This window comes from Acinonyx jubatus, chromosome D4 (genome assembly GCF_027475565.1).
Source record: "Acinonyx jubatus isolate Ajub_Pintada_27869175 chromosome D4, VMU_Ajub_asm_v1.0, whole genome shotgun sequence".
In the NCBI taxonomy this organism is placed as follows: Eukaryota; Metazoa; Chordata; class Mammalia; order Carnivora; family Felidae; genus Acinonyx; species Acinonyx jubatus.
Window position 1 is genome coordinate 68461217 of NC_069391.1, and position 15164 is coordinate 68476380.

Consider the following 15164-nt stretch of genomic DNA (forward strand, 5'->3'; position numbering starts at 1 on the left):
AGAGAAACAGAGTACAACTGAGGGAGGGGCAGAGAGAGAGGGAGACACAGAATCAGAAGCAGACTCCAGGCTCTGAGCTGTCACTCAGAGCCCGACACAGGGCTCTAACTCATGGACCATGAGATAATGACCTGAGCTGAAGTCGGATGCCCAACCGACTGAGCCACCTAGGTGCCCTGGGGTTATTTTCTTTCTTTCCTTTTCAGATTGTTCATTGCTAACGTATAGGAATACAACTGATTTTTGTATATTGATAATTTGGTTTCCATTGATTGTTAGAAATACACCATACCACAAATCAAGGGCTTTAGGTAATGTTTACCCATACAAACTGACTAAATGAGCAGAAATCCCAACCTGTTGTTGCTTCTGTTGATAAATTTTTAGCTGGTTATTTTAAAATTATTCCTCAAGAATTATTTCTATTTTGTTCATCTGGGTTAAGGGTGGTAAGATCATAGAGCACAGCTAGGTAATTTGGCATTTGTAATCTCCAGTTTTAGGTCTTTCACATGTACTTTTCCTATTTAAGTAAAACACAAAAGGAATAATCCTCAGCACCCCATCTCTCTGTATTATGAGGATATTTCTATATAGTCCTCAGTGTGTATATTTTAAAGATTAATGATAATGCAGAAAAAGCTAACTTATTCAACAAATTTCTATGGGCTAGGTCTTCTGCTAAACGCTAAATGCTAAATGCTAAAGGAAAAAAAAAAAGGTGAATAAATCACAGACCCATCCACCAAAGAGCATATGGTATGTTGAGGAAGGACAGACAATAACATTTTGACCATTTGAATGTACACAATGAGCCTGGCATTGTAGTGACATACGAGTGAGTAAAACAGGCCAAGTTCCTGCTTTAATGGGGCTCACAAAATAAAGGAGAATATAATGGCTCTGATAAAAATATAGAGGGTACTATGAGAGTATAGAGGAATGGCTTTTAACTTTCAGGGGTAAGGGAAGGCTACCCCAAGAAGGTGCCTCTTGTATCTTTTTTTTAAACTTTATTTTTTATTTTTTAAAATTTACATCCAAATTAGTTAGCATATAGTACAACAGTGATTTCAGGAGTAGATTCCTTAATGCCCCTTACCCATTTAGCCCATCCCCCCTCCCACAACCCCTCCAGTAACCCTCAGTTTGTTCTCCAGATTTAAGAGTCTCTTATTTTGTCCTTCTCTCTGTTTTTATATTATTTTTGTTTCCCTTCCCTTATGTTCGTCTGTTTTGTCTCTTAAAGTCCTCATATGAGTGAAGTCATATGATTTTTGTCTTTCTCTAATTTCACTTAGCATACTACCCTCCAGTTCCATCCACGTAGTTGCAAATGGCAAGATTTCATTCTTTTTGATTGCTGAGTAATACTCCATTGTATATATATACCACATCTTCTTTATCCATTCATCCATCAATGGACATTTGGGCTCTTTCCATACTTTGGCTATTGTTGATAGTGCTGCTATAAACATGGGGGGTGTGTGTGTCCCTTCAAACCAGCATACCTGTATCCCGTGGATAAATGCCTCGTAGTGCAATTGCTGGGTCGTAGGGTAGTTCTATTTTTAGTTTTTTGAGGAACCTCCATACTGTTTTCCAGAGTGACTGCAAGAAGGTGCTCCTTGTATCTTAATGGAAAAGTTGGCTTTTAGAAGGTATAGGAAGGAGAGGAATATCATTTTAGATCAGGAAACCACTTTGCAAAGGCTAAGTGGGAGACAACATCACATACTCAAGGAACCGCATGCTAGTACATTGGGTACCCCAAATAAGTATCTGTTGAATGGCTGAATTAGTGCTGGGTATGGGGGATGGCTGGGAATGAGGATAGGAAGACAGCTCAGACCACAACGGGCCCACACCAAAGAATCCAAAGTATGGAAAGCCTACTACATTTATTCTGTCCAATTTATACAGCAATTTGGACTGGTCTACTTTTGCTGCTCCAGATCCTTTAGACATAGACAAATGATGTACAAAATACCAGAAGAGAGCTACAAACCCATTAAGTAGCACTAATTATTTACAAATAATTTATTTACAAGTAATTTATATTATTTTTAACTATAGTTCAGATACATATCCATTGTTCACCTATAGTTCAGATATATACTCATTGTCCATATATATATACAGGATATATATCTCTATTCATATATATATATATGTATATATATATCTGTAACTATCCATAACATCAATTTTAATCACTGTAAGGTGTCTGAGGAAAAAAGTTTTTGGTCTAGTGTAAGAGGATATTTTTAAAAATAATTATTTTTGGAAGTTTAAAATAATCTTTCACAACATAATTCCATATACATGTAGGTCATTTTTCAAATTCAAGTTAGTGACATTTGACTTCATATAAATAGTACACTATAAATAACATCACAGTAAGGGCAAGGGAAGGAGGTAGCTGAATCAAAATATAGCATTAACATTTCTATTTTGCAGTGGACAGTGTGAAGGTAGAATGAAAAAGGTTAGCTTTCAGTGCCTCAATTTATTCAATATTCTGGGGGGAAAAAGGGTATTTTTAAAGTCCTAATCAAAAATTAGGTTCTACTTACAATCTTAGTATTTCTGTGGGATGATAAGCTGTCAGTCTGTTAAACTGGTTGAATTAAAAACAACAATACAACCTTCCCCTCCTTCCACTTACCATTAATTTTTTAAAAAGATGTAATTTTTATTTTTTTCAAAGTGACAATGTATATGGTTTAAGAGTCAAATAATTACTAGGCTCATGACAATAAACAGAAGTCCCTGCTCCATCTATCATTACTCTCATGGCTGTTTCCAAAGAAAAGTTGTTCTGCTACTTAATTCCACATTTCGAAAGATCATATTTCTATTGCCACATCTTAGTTTTTCAGTTTTAGTCACTTTGTGCCATTTACTAATTGCCCAGTATGCTTCTATCACACTGTTCAGTATTTATCATATATATTTTAATGTCTATTATATGTTGTACACAGTGCCCCATGTTGTGTCAGTCAGGAGAGATTAATTATGCTGCCTTAGGGGCACCTGGGTGGCTGAGTCAATTACGCGTACGACTTTGGCTCAGGTCATGATCTCACAGTTCATGGGTTCGAGTCCTGCATCAGGCTGTGTGCTGACAGCTCAGAGCCTGGGGCCTGCTTTGGATTCGGTGTCTCCCTCTCTCTCTGCTCCTCCCCTGCTCACTCTGTCTCTCTTTCCTTCCAAAATAAATAAACATTAAAAAAGATTTTTTTTAATTATGCCGCTTTAACAAACTACCACCAAAACCTCAGTGGCCTAAAACAATAAAGGTTGACTTCTTATTTCTACTGCCTATCTGATGGCAGGTCAGCTGCAGTTCTGTTCCATGGTGTCTTTACTCAGGACTTACATGGCCAGAGGCAGCCTCTATCTGAGCAATGCCCATCTGTTCAAGGACAGAGACAAGGCTCTTGAAACTTCTGGCTGGAGTGACATATTCACTGTGCCCCTATGTCACTGGCCACTGCAATTCACAATGGAGCAGGGAAGTACAATTCTCCTCCAGGGAGGTAACATCAAATACTCTGTCATACAGCCCACCACCAATCTTTTGTTTCCCCTGGAGTTTATAATCCCCTCTTTCTGGTGTTGCTTACTTTCCTCTATACTTGTCACCATTTCATCTCTATATGTTCTATCAGAGCTTTGAAGTTTTGTTCCTAAGGTTCAGACATGTTAGGTAATCGATCAGTTCCGTGTTTTTGTTTTTTCTTGGTGACATCCCTTCTGGAGCCTTCCATCGTCCTGTGTTGGAATGGACTGGCTACTCTCCAGGCTGCTACATAGGTGTTATCCTGGAACCTCTCTCTTCACCTTCATCTCGGGAATTCTCTGTTTTCTCATTTTGTTGTAGCTCCTGTTTATCAGGTCCTATGTGTTTCCGTGTCTTATTTTACACCCTGATCTTGGTGGGGTATCTCCCTCCAGTAGCTACCTGAGCATATGTGAGTTAAAATGTTTGAGATTTTTGTTTCATTTTGACATCTTTTTCTGTTCCCTGCATTAGCTCTATTTGCTCTATTTCTTCTTTTTTTCCTTCCTTCCTCCCTCCCTCCCTCCCTCCCTTCCTTCTTCCTTCCCCCTTACTCTCTCTACTTCTCTCTCTTCTGTTAGTTCATTTTAGGACCTTTCATGTGAGAAGGTTTCTTCAAATACCTAGAACCTGAATTTGGGAATAACACAGGGGAAATATGTCTCATGATTTAATATGTATGACTTCATTTAATTCTGCTTTTCTGTGGAGTGAGTCACCCCTGTCCTCAGCTCTCTGCCTGGTATCCAGCGGAGCTCTGAGTCAACCTCTTCAGAAAGTAAACATCCTATCTTCTACTGAGTTAAGGCAGTGTGGAATGGGAGAAGGGATTCGGGGGAAGGAAGGATCTGACTGTTCTTTATACAACTTTCACAATAAATTTCAGTTTTCAGCCCCATTTCACCTCTGCTTTCAGAGTTATGGCAGCTCCAGTTTCAGAGCCTTTCCTCATCAGAGTCTATGATGTGAATGGGTCCACCCTGGCTGGCTCTACCCCCCCTCCCAAAAGCTTAGGTATTAATTTTCTCAGTTTCGGTAAGTTATTATTCATCCATCTGCTTTCCATGTTCCTAAGGTTTGTTGACATCCTTTTTCAGCAGGGATCTTTTCCTCTTTGGTTCATGTTATGGGTTTATACTTTTATTGCCTAACTGTTTTTTTAAGATTTTATTTTAAGTAATCTCTACGTTCAACATGGAGCTTAAACTTACAACCCTGAGATCAAGAGTTGCAGGTTCTACCAACTGAGCCAGCCAGGAGCCCCTGCTTCACTGTCATTTTAATGAGGTGTCTGGAGTAAGTGGAGAAAAAATTGTGTTCAATGTACCATGTTTAACTGGAAGTCTCCTTACTGTTAGGTCTTAACATGTATAGATGTAATGCACATATTTTCTAAGTTGGAAAAGTCAAAGTATAGTTATAGGCAATTCCATAAGAATTAGATACAATAACTATAACTTTTACTGAGTGCTTTTATGTGCTAAGCAGTCTTCTAAATGCCTCTATGTACTGTATATTATATATTATATATCTTATCCTCACAATAACCCATGAGATGGGTGTTGTGATTCAACCCCCATCAGTCTGACTCCAGAGCCCGTAGGTAGATAATGTGGTGCATCATTTTCTAAACTAGAGGCAATCTTGTTATTTTCAATTGGTCAGGTTTCTAGTGAATTGCTATTTATTGTGAAGTTATACCTAAGGTTTTTCATGCAGATTTTGAACATTTACAGCCCATTATTTGATGCTGCATAGTTAGCTAGTATCACATTTGATGTATCTATTTGAGGATATATGTTGGAGGTAGAACAGAGTAGTTTATGACAAATTTTAAAACATTCATTTAAACTGGGAAGCCTGGCATGTGTTTGTTTTATAATACAGACAGATGGGCATTTCCTCTTAAAGAAAGCAGTTACCATCTGTAATCTGAGAGGTCAAAGAGAAGCAATCACAAATCCCACATTAGTAACACAAAACTTAAAAGTGCCTGTTTAAATGAAACATGACCTCTGCAAGAGTTTAACACACTAAAGCACTGATGGCCTGGAACACCCTAATTCAGAGAACTCAACCCCTCATTCTTTGAAGATTTTGGTACCAGGCTCATTACCACTCTCTCCAAGGCTATTCACTACTCCAACATGACTAACAGTCCTTTGATAATTCTTTGTGAGATAAATACATTCAAACCCTTCCTGTCTTTCAATTCCTTGACCAGCTCCCTTCAAATGATCGTATGCCATCTGCTATCTCAGCAACCCACTCTCATGATCATTCCCTACACCTTGACATTGCTGACAACTACAGCCCCACGTCTAATTTTCGTCTAATTTTAATTTCAAGGCTCCTCCTCTCCAATCCATCTCTTATCTTTTCAGGTCACTCTCTAGAGTACCAAAACTCCATTCTTCAACCTGATCAGAAACACCAGTCTATACACCCTACCATCTTTGCACTTTTCCCTACCCCTCTCATAGTCTTACCTCTTATCTGGCCTGAAATTATGATGCCTCCTTTCCTTCTACCCTCAGCCTCTTGGTCTATCACTCCCCATTTATACTTACCTGGCTGAATCTCTGTCCTGGTTAATCCCAAACCACCTACTCAGTGTTTGCACATAAGCAACAGAATATGGCTGGAGGAAAATGCACAACCATATTGACTGGTCTGACTGTAAGTTCATGACCACTCACACAGGCAGACCCTTAATAGTGCCTGAAAACCCTACTATGCTTCCCTAGTCAATTGTCTCTCCCACAGTCAGACTATTTCACCTTTCCTCCCCCTCCCAACCCCCCCCCTTCAGTTATTGACTACATTAGCTAGAGGAGGCTAAGTAGACCCCAAAATGTTACAGCTCCAACTTAATAGAGAAATGTATATCTTGCTCACATGAAAATTGGCAGTGGGTGTTCCTGGTCAGTGGGCAGCTCTCCTTCTTCCAGGTACCTTCTTTCTTGTGGCTCTGTCACCCCCAGGGGCTGGTAGTCATCTGCATAATCCAGCTGGTGGAAAGGAAAAATGTATGGAGACACGCTGGCCTGGTAGTGGCAGACATCATTTCTGCTCACATTCCACTAGCAATAACTTAATACTTGACCATACTAACTGGAAAAAAAGCTGAGAAAAATATAGTCTGTGTGCCCAGGAACAAGGGGAGAAGAGCCTGTGATAGACAATTAGCAGTCTGCCAGAATGATCTTGCTTCTTAGTTCACAGAGAAAATAGAAGCAGTTAGAAAAGAATTTCTATCAAATCCATAAGCCTACCTACTTCCATATGTCCCATATATGTGGAGACTGGGGGATGGGAGGTGGGATTATATTTCTAGGCTGTCGTCCCCTATCACAAAGGAGCAATTTCCAAGCTTTTAATGGGAACATGGTCGGTCAGAGGATCATACCACCCAATTACAAAATTCAAGTATACCTTCTTTCCTCGTGCACTTTAACCTCTGTGGTATTATTGTCAATAAACACTTCTTCCTGCCCCTGCCTTTATGGAACTCCAGTTTACCTTGCTTTGGTGATTCTGCATTATCCTGATTCCCCTCCTGCTTCCTCCTCCCTCTGTCTTTGCTGGTTTCCCTCATCTAGATTAGATCTCTTCTTTATTTGTTGGCTTCTCTTACCTAGGTCACAGTTTCTCAAGCTGTAATGTGATACAAATCACTTGGGGTTCTTGTTAAGGATGCTGATTTAGCACGAGTTGGGGATGAGGGGGACTGAGATTGTACCTTTCCAACAAATCCCCTGGTCATGCCAGTACTGCTAGGCCACTGACCACACTTCAAGTAGCAAAGTTCTAGTGAAGATGTTCTCCAAGATTCTACCCTTTGTTTTCTTCTTTTCTCTCACAGTGATATCATTGATAGGCTGCTAACTTACCAACCTGTTTTCTAGTTCAACCCTCTTTCCTATATTTCAAAGCTTTTATTTCTAACTTCTTACTATCCACCTCTATCTGGCTGTCTCAACAATCTTTCAAACTCTTAAAGTGTCCAAATCTCAACTGATCTTTCAAAAAGCAGTTCCTACTTCTATCTCTATTTCTTCTACAATTACCTAAACTCAAAGCCTCCACTATCTTCGATTTTTCTCTTCCACCTTCATATATGTTCTCATGTTATCCCCTCTCGCTGTAAAACCAATTTATCAATCGCCAAATTCTGTGGATGCTGCTTCCACATCATCTTCTAACCAAGCTCTTTTAAATCCTTCCTGCCTTACCTTTAGTTCAGACTCATCATTACCTTTCACCTGGCCTATTGCAGGTCTATTTGGCAGTTTTCCCACCTCTGATTTCTGTATCCATTCACAGAGATGTCAAAGAAAAGGAAGGCTTTTAAACCACGAAAACTCAAAGTGCTGTATTAAATACAAAATTCTCCCACTTGGCATAGGGCCCCATTCCTGTTTGTCTGTGCCACTTCTCAACATGTCCTGGAGTTTAACCATTTGCTTTTTCCTGACCATGACTTTCATTATCAGTCTTCATTTATGTTCTCATGCTATCCTTCTTGCTGTGAAACCATTCCCATCTCCTCCATGGTCAATCCCAAATGCCTCCTCCATGCTGCCTTTTCTTTCCTGATATCCCACACAATTAGTTTTTTTTTTTTTAATCTTCAGTACTCTTCGTGTTTTTCATAAGGCACTTATCACGGTTTGTCTTTTATTGTAACTTTTATCTTTATTTCTTAGTCTCTGAAGGCAAGAATAACATCTTTAGCCTCCCTAACTCTGCAGATGTTACCTATGGGAGTGTATGTGTCTACTGTTAGTTAAATCAAAGTGATTTAGGGAGATTTTGTGATCGATGGTAAGCAGTACAGAATGTGAAGTCAGTACAGCAGGGTTCCGGCTCTGACTTTTATTAACTGTGAGGCTTTGGGTGAGTTACTTGGCTTGTAAAATGAGAATCCTACCTGATGGAGCACCAAGAGACAGAGAACGCTAAAGTGCTGTGTAACTCTACAGAAAACTGAGCAACGTTGGTTATTTTCCTCACGGGAGAGCAGATGCAGTCTTGTTACTGAAATCTTGATTTGCAGAACCATCCCCACTTCACTAACGGGACGTGAAACCCGGTCCACCAGGTCCCACGACTCTCTTCCACTCCAAGGCCCCCAGATTGCTCTCCGCGACGCAGGTGAAACTGCCCAACTGCGGGGAGTGGCCTGGAGCCCTATTCCCTCGGGAGGCCTCCCTCCTTCCAAACGCCCAGGGAAAGCCATTCTCTTCCCGGTAACCCCGAGGACCGCGGCGCCGCCGCCTACGCGAGCCGTTTGGACCCTGCCCGGCCCCCGTAGCTCCCCTTCTCCAGCAGGTGGTTCTGGTTCTCTCCCCCAACTCTGGGCGCTCACGTCACCGGCGAACCTCTACCCACGCGCCAGCGCCGCAACCAACCGAGAAAATAAACAAACCCCCGCGCGCGGCGGCGGGCGCGCCTGGCCCCGCCCCCGCTCCGCCCCGCGGCTCTCACGCCGCCCCCTCCGCCGGGACTTCCCTCCCGCCCTCGGCTCGCAACCGCGCTCTCCCCGCCCCTCACCGCAGCCTGCAGCCGCGCTCTTCTCCGCGGGCCGCCCAGCCCGCCTAGCCCGGCGCTCGCTCGCGGGGCCCGTTAGTGCCCGGCGCCCGCTCGCGGGGCCGCCGCGCGACTCCCGCCCGGCGCGAGTTCGCCCCCGCCCCTGCCCCTTGACCCAGCCTAGTCCCAACGCCCAGTGCGGCCGCCCCTGGAGCCGCGGGAGCGGCGGCGGGGGGGAGGAGGGAGAGGAGGACCGAGCCGGCGGCCGGGGAGGCCGGGTGAGTACGCTGAGGGCGGGCCCGCCTCGCGGGGGATGGCTCCGGCGCCCCTGAGGCGGTGGTGGCGCCTCGGCCGCGCTGCTCCGTGCGCCTCGGGCTCGGCGCTTGGGGACTCGGCCTGAGGCGACGGGCCCCGCTGGTCGGAGCCGCTGGGCAGAGGGCGCGGGGAGGGCCGCTCCTCGGGAAGGGCCGCGGCCCCGCGGCTCGGCGCGGAGAGGGACCCGCGCCTCCTCAGGCCCCGGCGCCCGGGCCGTGGCTGCGCCTCCCCAGACTCCGCGGGGCCCGGGCCCGGGGCTACCGTGGTGGCGGGGCCGCCGGGTGACAGGTGCCGTCGCCCCCTCCCCGCTGCGGGCATCGCGCTGCCTCGTCGAGCCGGGCGCTCGGAAATTTCTGGAGCCACGACCGGACTCGCTGTTTTCTTCCTTTCAGGTTTGGAAGCCGCATCTCTGCCCGAGTTAGGTCTCGCCCAGCCCTGTTTCTTTCTCCGTGTACTTTGTGCGAATAAGTTTTGGAGCCTCGGTTGACAGCTTCTGGGTGAAATTTGGCTTTCGTTCATGAATGAGGTATAGTGTATTACTTTTTGAATAAAGTGCTCCTTCTCCTCCTTCCCGCTAGCTGTTGAAAAGTAAACGAGAAGGGTTTTGAATTTTGTTTCTTGCCGTTTTTCTTTGGAACAGCCGTCAAAGAATTTTTGTCAGATCTCTAGCCTTTGGGGGGTTTAGTAGATGTTGAACAACAGTAATGACAAAAATGGCTTGTTCAATTGTCTTTTCTCTCAGCTTCTTTGATTTTTCACTCTTACCTTAGTCAGATTTTACGATTGAGTGGGTGCTACGGCTTTCATTAGAAGCACTAATTAAAGATCATCTTTCTTTTACTCAAAAGCCAGTGACATTTTTTCTACATCATTCACTGTTGTCTGTTTCTTTATGTAGTAACGGTGCTTGTGATTGTAACCTGAATCCTCAGTTTAACATATTTGACTTGCAGCAATAGGAATGTTGGAAAAACTTTATGGGAAATTGAAATATTAAAAAATACTTAATCTGTGGAAATACAGATTTTATTTCTCAACAGGTTTGTAACCGTCGTTGATATTAATCATATATCCTAATTAATGGGAAATATTCTTTTTTTTTTTAAGTTTACTTTACTTTTTAAGTAATCTCTACACCCAATGGGTGGCTCAAACTCCTAACTCTGAGATCAAGAGTTGTGTGCTCTACGACTGAGCCAGCCAGGCGCCCCTAATTAATGGGAGGTATTCTTAATTGTTATAAGTGGTTATAACAGACTTATCTATAAGGTACCAATTTAGTGACTTCACTCTGTGGACTAAGAGCAAGAAACTGGAAGTTGACCAAAAGCATATTGGAGCAAATGAAAATACACTTAGTACTTGCTTGTACTTTTTGCTAAAATTAGGCACAGATTGGATTAGGGAAGCGGTACTTAACTATGAAGAAAAAGTGGAATTTAGGACATACCCATTAAATTTACGTGGCTTGTTTGTAGTAAGTGTGTTGGGAGCAAGGTTTTGGTATGTACTTGGCAAGTGTTGGTTGTGAACTTTGTAAGAAGCCAAAGTGAAAGATTGCTTAGTTGTGTTGCCTTGAGGAACAGAACATGAAATAATACGTTAAAATTTTTTTCACCAGGTACTGAATCACTGATACTCAGTGCCATTTCATTTTATGCTCACTCTGTTTTTTTATTTTATTTTTTATTTTTAATTTTTTTTAAGTTTATTTTGAGAGCAAGAGCACAAGTGAGGGAGGGGCAGAGAGAGAGAGAAAGAGAGAGAGAGAGAGAGGGAGAGAGAATCCCAAGCAAGCTCCGTGGTGTGAGTGGGGAGCTCAACAAAGGATTCAATCCCACAAACCCATGAAGGGGTTCAAATCATGACCTGAGCCAAAATTAAGAGGCGGTAGCTCAGCTGGCTGAACTGCCCAGGCTCCTCTCAATCTGTTTTCCTAAATCTAAGTTATATTTCAAGGAGGCCACTACCTTGTATTAATTTCTTTTTTTGATTAGGCTAAACTGGTTGATAGTGTTAATGGAAGATAATTATCATTTTATTAAAGAAATATATTTGGTTGTTGATTGAGGATTTTATACAGGTGTCAATTCTGTATTGCCCTAATTGTGGTTCCCAGGACTGAGATAGGGCTACGGCTACCATTTTTCTTGACCCTACAGAGCTCACAGTCTAGAGGAATGAGGTCATAGTGGCAGTAGTCCTCAGAACTTTGGTGGAAGAGTCTGAGAGTACTAACCATTAATCCTGCTGTTTACAGTTTAGGTTATTCATTTTTAGAAAGAGTTTATTTAATTAAGTACCTGGTATATCCTAATTCTTTTTAATCAACGCTTTAACCAGTATGTTTTTTAAATATGTTTCCTGAACAAAATCGGTTGCGATGATCACTTACTAGAATGGCATTTCTAATGAAACAAATTTGAACTGCTAATAATCATTGTTCGTTCACATTTGCATTATGGGAATGGGGGGTTATCTATAGTGCACTTTGCATTTTCTTTTACTGTGCATTCTTCTTGAAGATACATATTTCATTGCATAGAGAGCTGTGTACTTGGGGAATATAAATATATTTTTTTAGTTCAGTGAAATTATCTTTTGTGTGTCCGGTCCTGTGGTTTTGTTAGGGATTGACTTTCAGATTGTTGACATCATGATTGTAGGTGGCTAGGCACAAGGGTTAACAGATAATTTTAATGGAATCCATTCAATAAAGTAAATATAAACATACAGAAATATTACAGAGGGAATGATTAATTTGAGGCAGGTCAGAGAAAGCTTCATAGAGATGCTGGCCCCTGAGTAGGATTTTGAAGGATGAATAGAAGGTGTGTTTTTTTTTTATTGTTTATTATTATTTTTGAGAGAGAGAGAGAGAGAGAGAGAGAGTGCGCGCACAAGTGGGGGAGGTGCAGAGAGAGACAGAGGTACAGAATCCAAAACAGGCTCCAGGCTTTGAACTGTCAGCACAGCCCGATGTGGAGCTCAAACCCACGAACCGTGAGATCGTGACCTGAGCCAAAGTCAGATGCTCAACCGACTGAGCCACCCAGGCACTCCAAGAATGAATAGAAATTGTAAGTGGAAGAGAGGGAGGGCATTTTAGGTGAAGGGAACAGAAAAAAGATATAAACAAGTAAAACTAAAAGTGTGTTCAGGAAATTTTTAAGTAGTTTATTTTGTTGTAGCATCGGAGGAAGGACAGTTGCTATAGAAAGCCCTAATGTATGCTATAATATTTAATAAGTCAAATAATTGGCCTTTTGAATATGGAGTATTTTTTAAATGGAGATTTCACTATAATTTGATATTGCTGTCATCTCAAGTATAGAGCAATTAATAGTTTTTACTAATGGTAGTCTTTGAGAAATTATAGAATAATGCACTTATATGTTACAAGCTGCGTGTATATTTACATTTGTGAACTTATTTGTGTTCTTGTGCATTTTCACCTGAAACATTTGTTTTTAAATTGTTTTTGGGGGCGCTTGGGTGGCTCAGTTAAGCGACTGACTTTGACTGAGGTCATGATCTCACGGCTTGTGGGTTCAAGTCCTGCTTCAGGCTCTGTGCTGACACCTCAGAGCCTGGAGCCTGCTTCAGATTCTGTGTCTCCCTCTCTTTCTGCCCCTCCCCTGCTCACGCTCTGTCTCTCTCTCTCAAACATAAATAAACATTAAAAAATTTTTTAAATTGTTTTGTGAATTTTCTTTTGTCTTCCTTCAGCTACCTAAGTTAGCATATGTTATTTTTATTTTTTTGTTGAGGTAAAATTGGTATATAACACATTAGTTTCAGGTGTACAGCATAATTTATGTTTGCATATACTATAAAGTGATCATCATAATAAGTGTAGTTACCTACTATCTGCCACCATACAGTTAACCCCTTTCATTCTTTTTCACCTATCCCCTAAACCCCTTCCCCTCTGATAACCACCAATCTGTTCTCTGTATCTATGAGTTTTATTTGTTCTTTTGCTTTTTAGATTTCACATATAAATGAAATCAGATGGTATTTGTCTTTCTCTGATTTATTTCACTTAGTATAATACTCTCAAGGTCTATCCATGTTGTCACAAATGGCAAGATTTCCTTTTATGTGACTGAATAGTAAGTGTGGTATATAAACCACATTTTCTTTATCCATTCAAACATCACTGGACACTTAGGTTGTTTACATATCTTGGCAGTTATAATATACTTACTAGTGGAATTGCTGGAACATATGGCAGTTCAATTTTTAATTTTTTGAAGAATCACCATACTGTTTTTTCATAGCGGCTGTATCAATTTACATTCTCAACAACAGTGCACAAAGCTTCCCTTTTCTCCACAACCTTTCCAACACTTGTTATTTCTTGTCTTCTTCTTTTTTTTAACGTCTTATTTTTGAGAGGGAGAATATGAGAGGGGGATGGACTGAGAGAGAAGGGGACCGAGAATCAAAGCTGGCTCTGTGTTGAGAGCTGAGAGCAGAGAGCCCGATGCAGCTCAAACTCAAACCCTGAAATCATGACCTGAGCCAAAGTTGGACACTTAATTTACAGAGCCACCGAGGCACGTCTCTTGTCTTTTTTGATAATGGGCATTCTGACAGGTGTGAGATGACATCTCGTGGTTTTGATTTACATTTCCCTGATGATTAGCAATGTTGAGCATCTTTTCATGTGCCCATTGGCCATCCTTCTGACTTCTTTGGAAAAGTGTCATCCAGATCCTCTGCCCATTTTTAAATTGGATTTTGTTGTTGTTGTTGTTACTGAGTTGTATAAGTTCTTTATATATTTTGAATAGTAGCTCCTTATCAGATATCTTCTTCCATTCAGTAGGTTGCCTTTTTTGTTTTGATAATGGTTCCTTTGCTGTGCAAATATCTTCTTCCATTCAGTAGGTTGCTTTTTTTGTTTTGATAATGGTTTCCTTTGCTGTGCAAAAGCTTTTTGTAATCCCATTTGTTTATTTTTGCTTTTGTTGCCATTGCCTTTGGAGTCGGATCCAAAACAAATACTGCCATGGGTAATGTCCAGGAGTTTACCACCCATGTTTTCTTACAGGAGTTTTATGGTTTCTGGTCTCACATTTAGGTCTTTCTAAATGTGAGTTAATATTTTGAGTTAGTATTTTGTATGGTATAAGATAGTAATCCATATAAGATAGTGGTTCTGTTTCATTCTGTTGCATGTGGCTGTCCAGTTTTCCCAGTACCGTTTATTGAAGAGACTCTTCTTTGCTTATTGTGTATTTCCTCCTTTGTGTAAATTAACCATGTTTGTGTGGGTTTTCTGGGCTCTATTCTGTTGGTCTGTGTGTCTGTTTTTATACCAGTACTATACTGTTTTGATTACTGTAGCTTTGTAATATAGTTTGAAATCAGAAGCATGATATCTCTAGCTTTGTTCAAGATTGCTTTGGCTATTTGGGATCTCTTGTGGTTCCATACAAATTTTAGAGTTATTTGTTCTAGTTCTGTGAAAAATGCCATTGTAGTTTTGATATGGATTGCATTCAATCTGTAGATTGCTTTGGTAATATGAACATTTTAACAATATTAATTTTTCTAGTCCGTGAGCACAAAATACCCATTTATTTGGGTCTTCCTCAATTTCTTTCATCAGTGTGTTACAGGTTTTAGTGTACAGGTCTTTCAGCTGCTTGGTTAAATTTATTCTTTTTGATGTAGTTGTAGAGGGGATTGTTAATTTGTCTTTCTGATAGCCTTTTTGTTTGTTTAAAGATTTCATTTTTAA

The 15164-nt window shown here is 41.3% G+C and overlaps 2 protein-coding genes across 5 annotated transcripts in view; one reads left to right on the top strand and one right to left on the bottom strand.

Moving 5' to 3' along the window:
• Positions 1-15164, bottom strand: part of LOC113596113 (translation initiation factor IF-2-like) — a 38516-nt gene that overhangs the window by 19434 nt on the left and 3918 nt on the right. Inside the window, exons 3-4 of the mRNA XM_053204265.1 lie at positions 9122-9797; positions 6464-6576 (exon numbers count right to left, since the gene is read on the bottom strand). Coding sequence (XP_053060240.1) covers positions 6560-6576; positions 9122-9797 — 693 coding nt within the window. The 3' untranslated portion in view covers positions 6464-6559. The remainder of the gene's footprint in view (positions 1-6463; positions 6577-9121; positions 9798-15164) is intronic.
• Positions 1-15164, top strand: part of GKAP1 (G kinase anchoring protein 1) — a 93695-nt gene that overhangs the window by 485 nt on the left and 78046 nt on the right. Inside the window, exons 1-2 of one of the 4 annotated variants that reach the window (XM_027048118.2) lie at positions 9234-9375; positions 9805-9938. The gene's annotated coding sequence lies outside the window, so the exon portion shown is untranslated. Of the gene's footprint in view, positions 1-9233; positions 9376-9478; positions 9701-9804; positions 9939-15164 lie in introns of those variants that run through there. The other 3 variants (XM_053205211.1, XM_053205214.1, XM_053205212.1) reach the window with 3 other exon arrangements.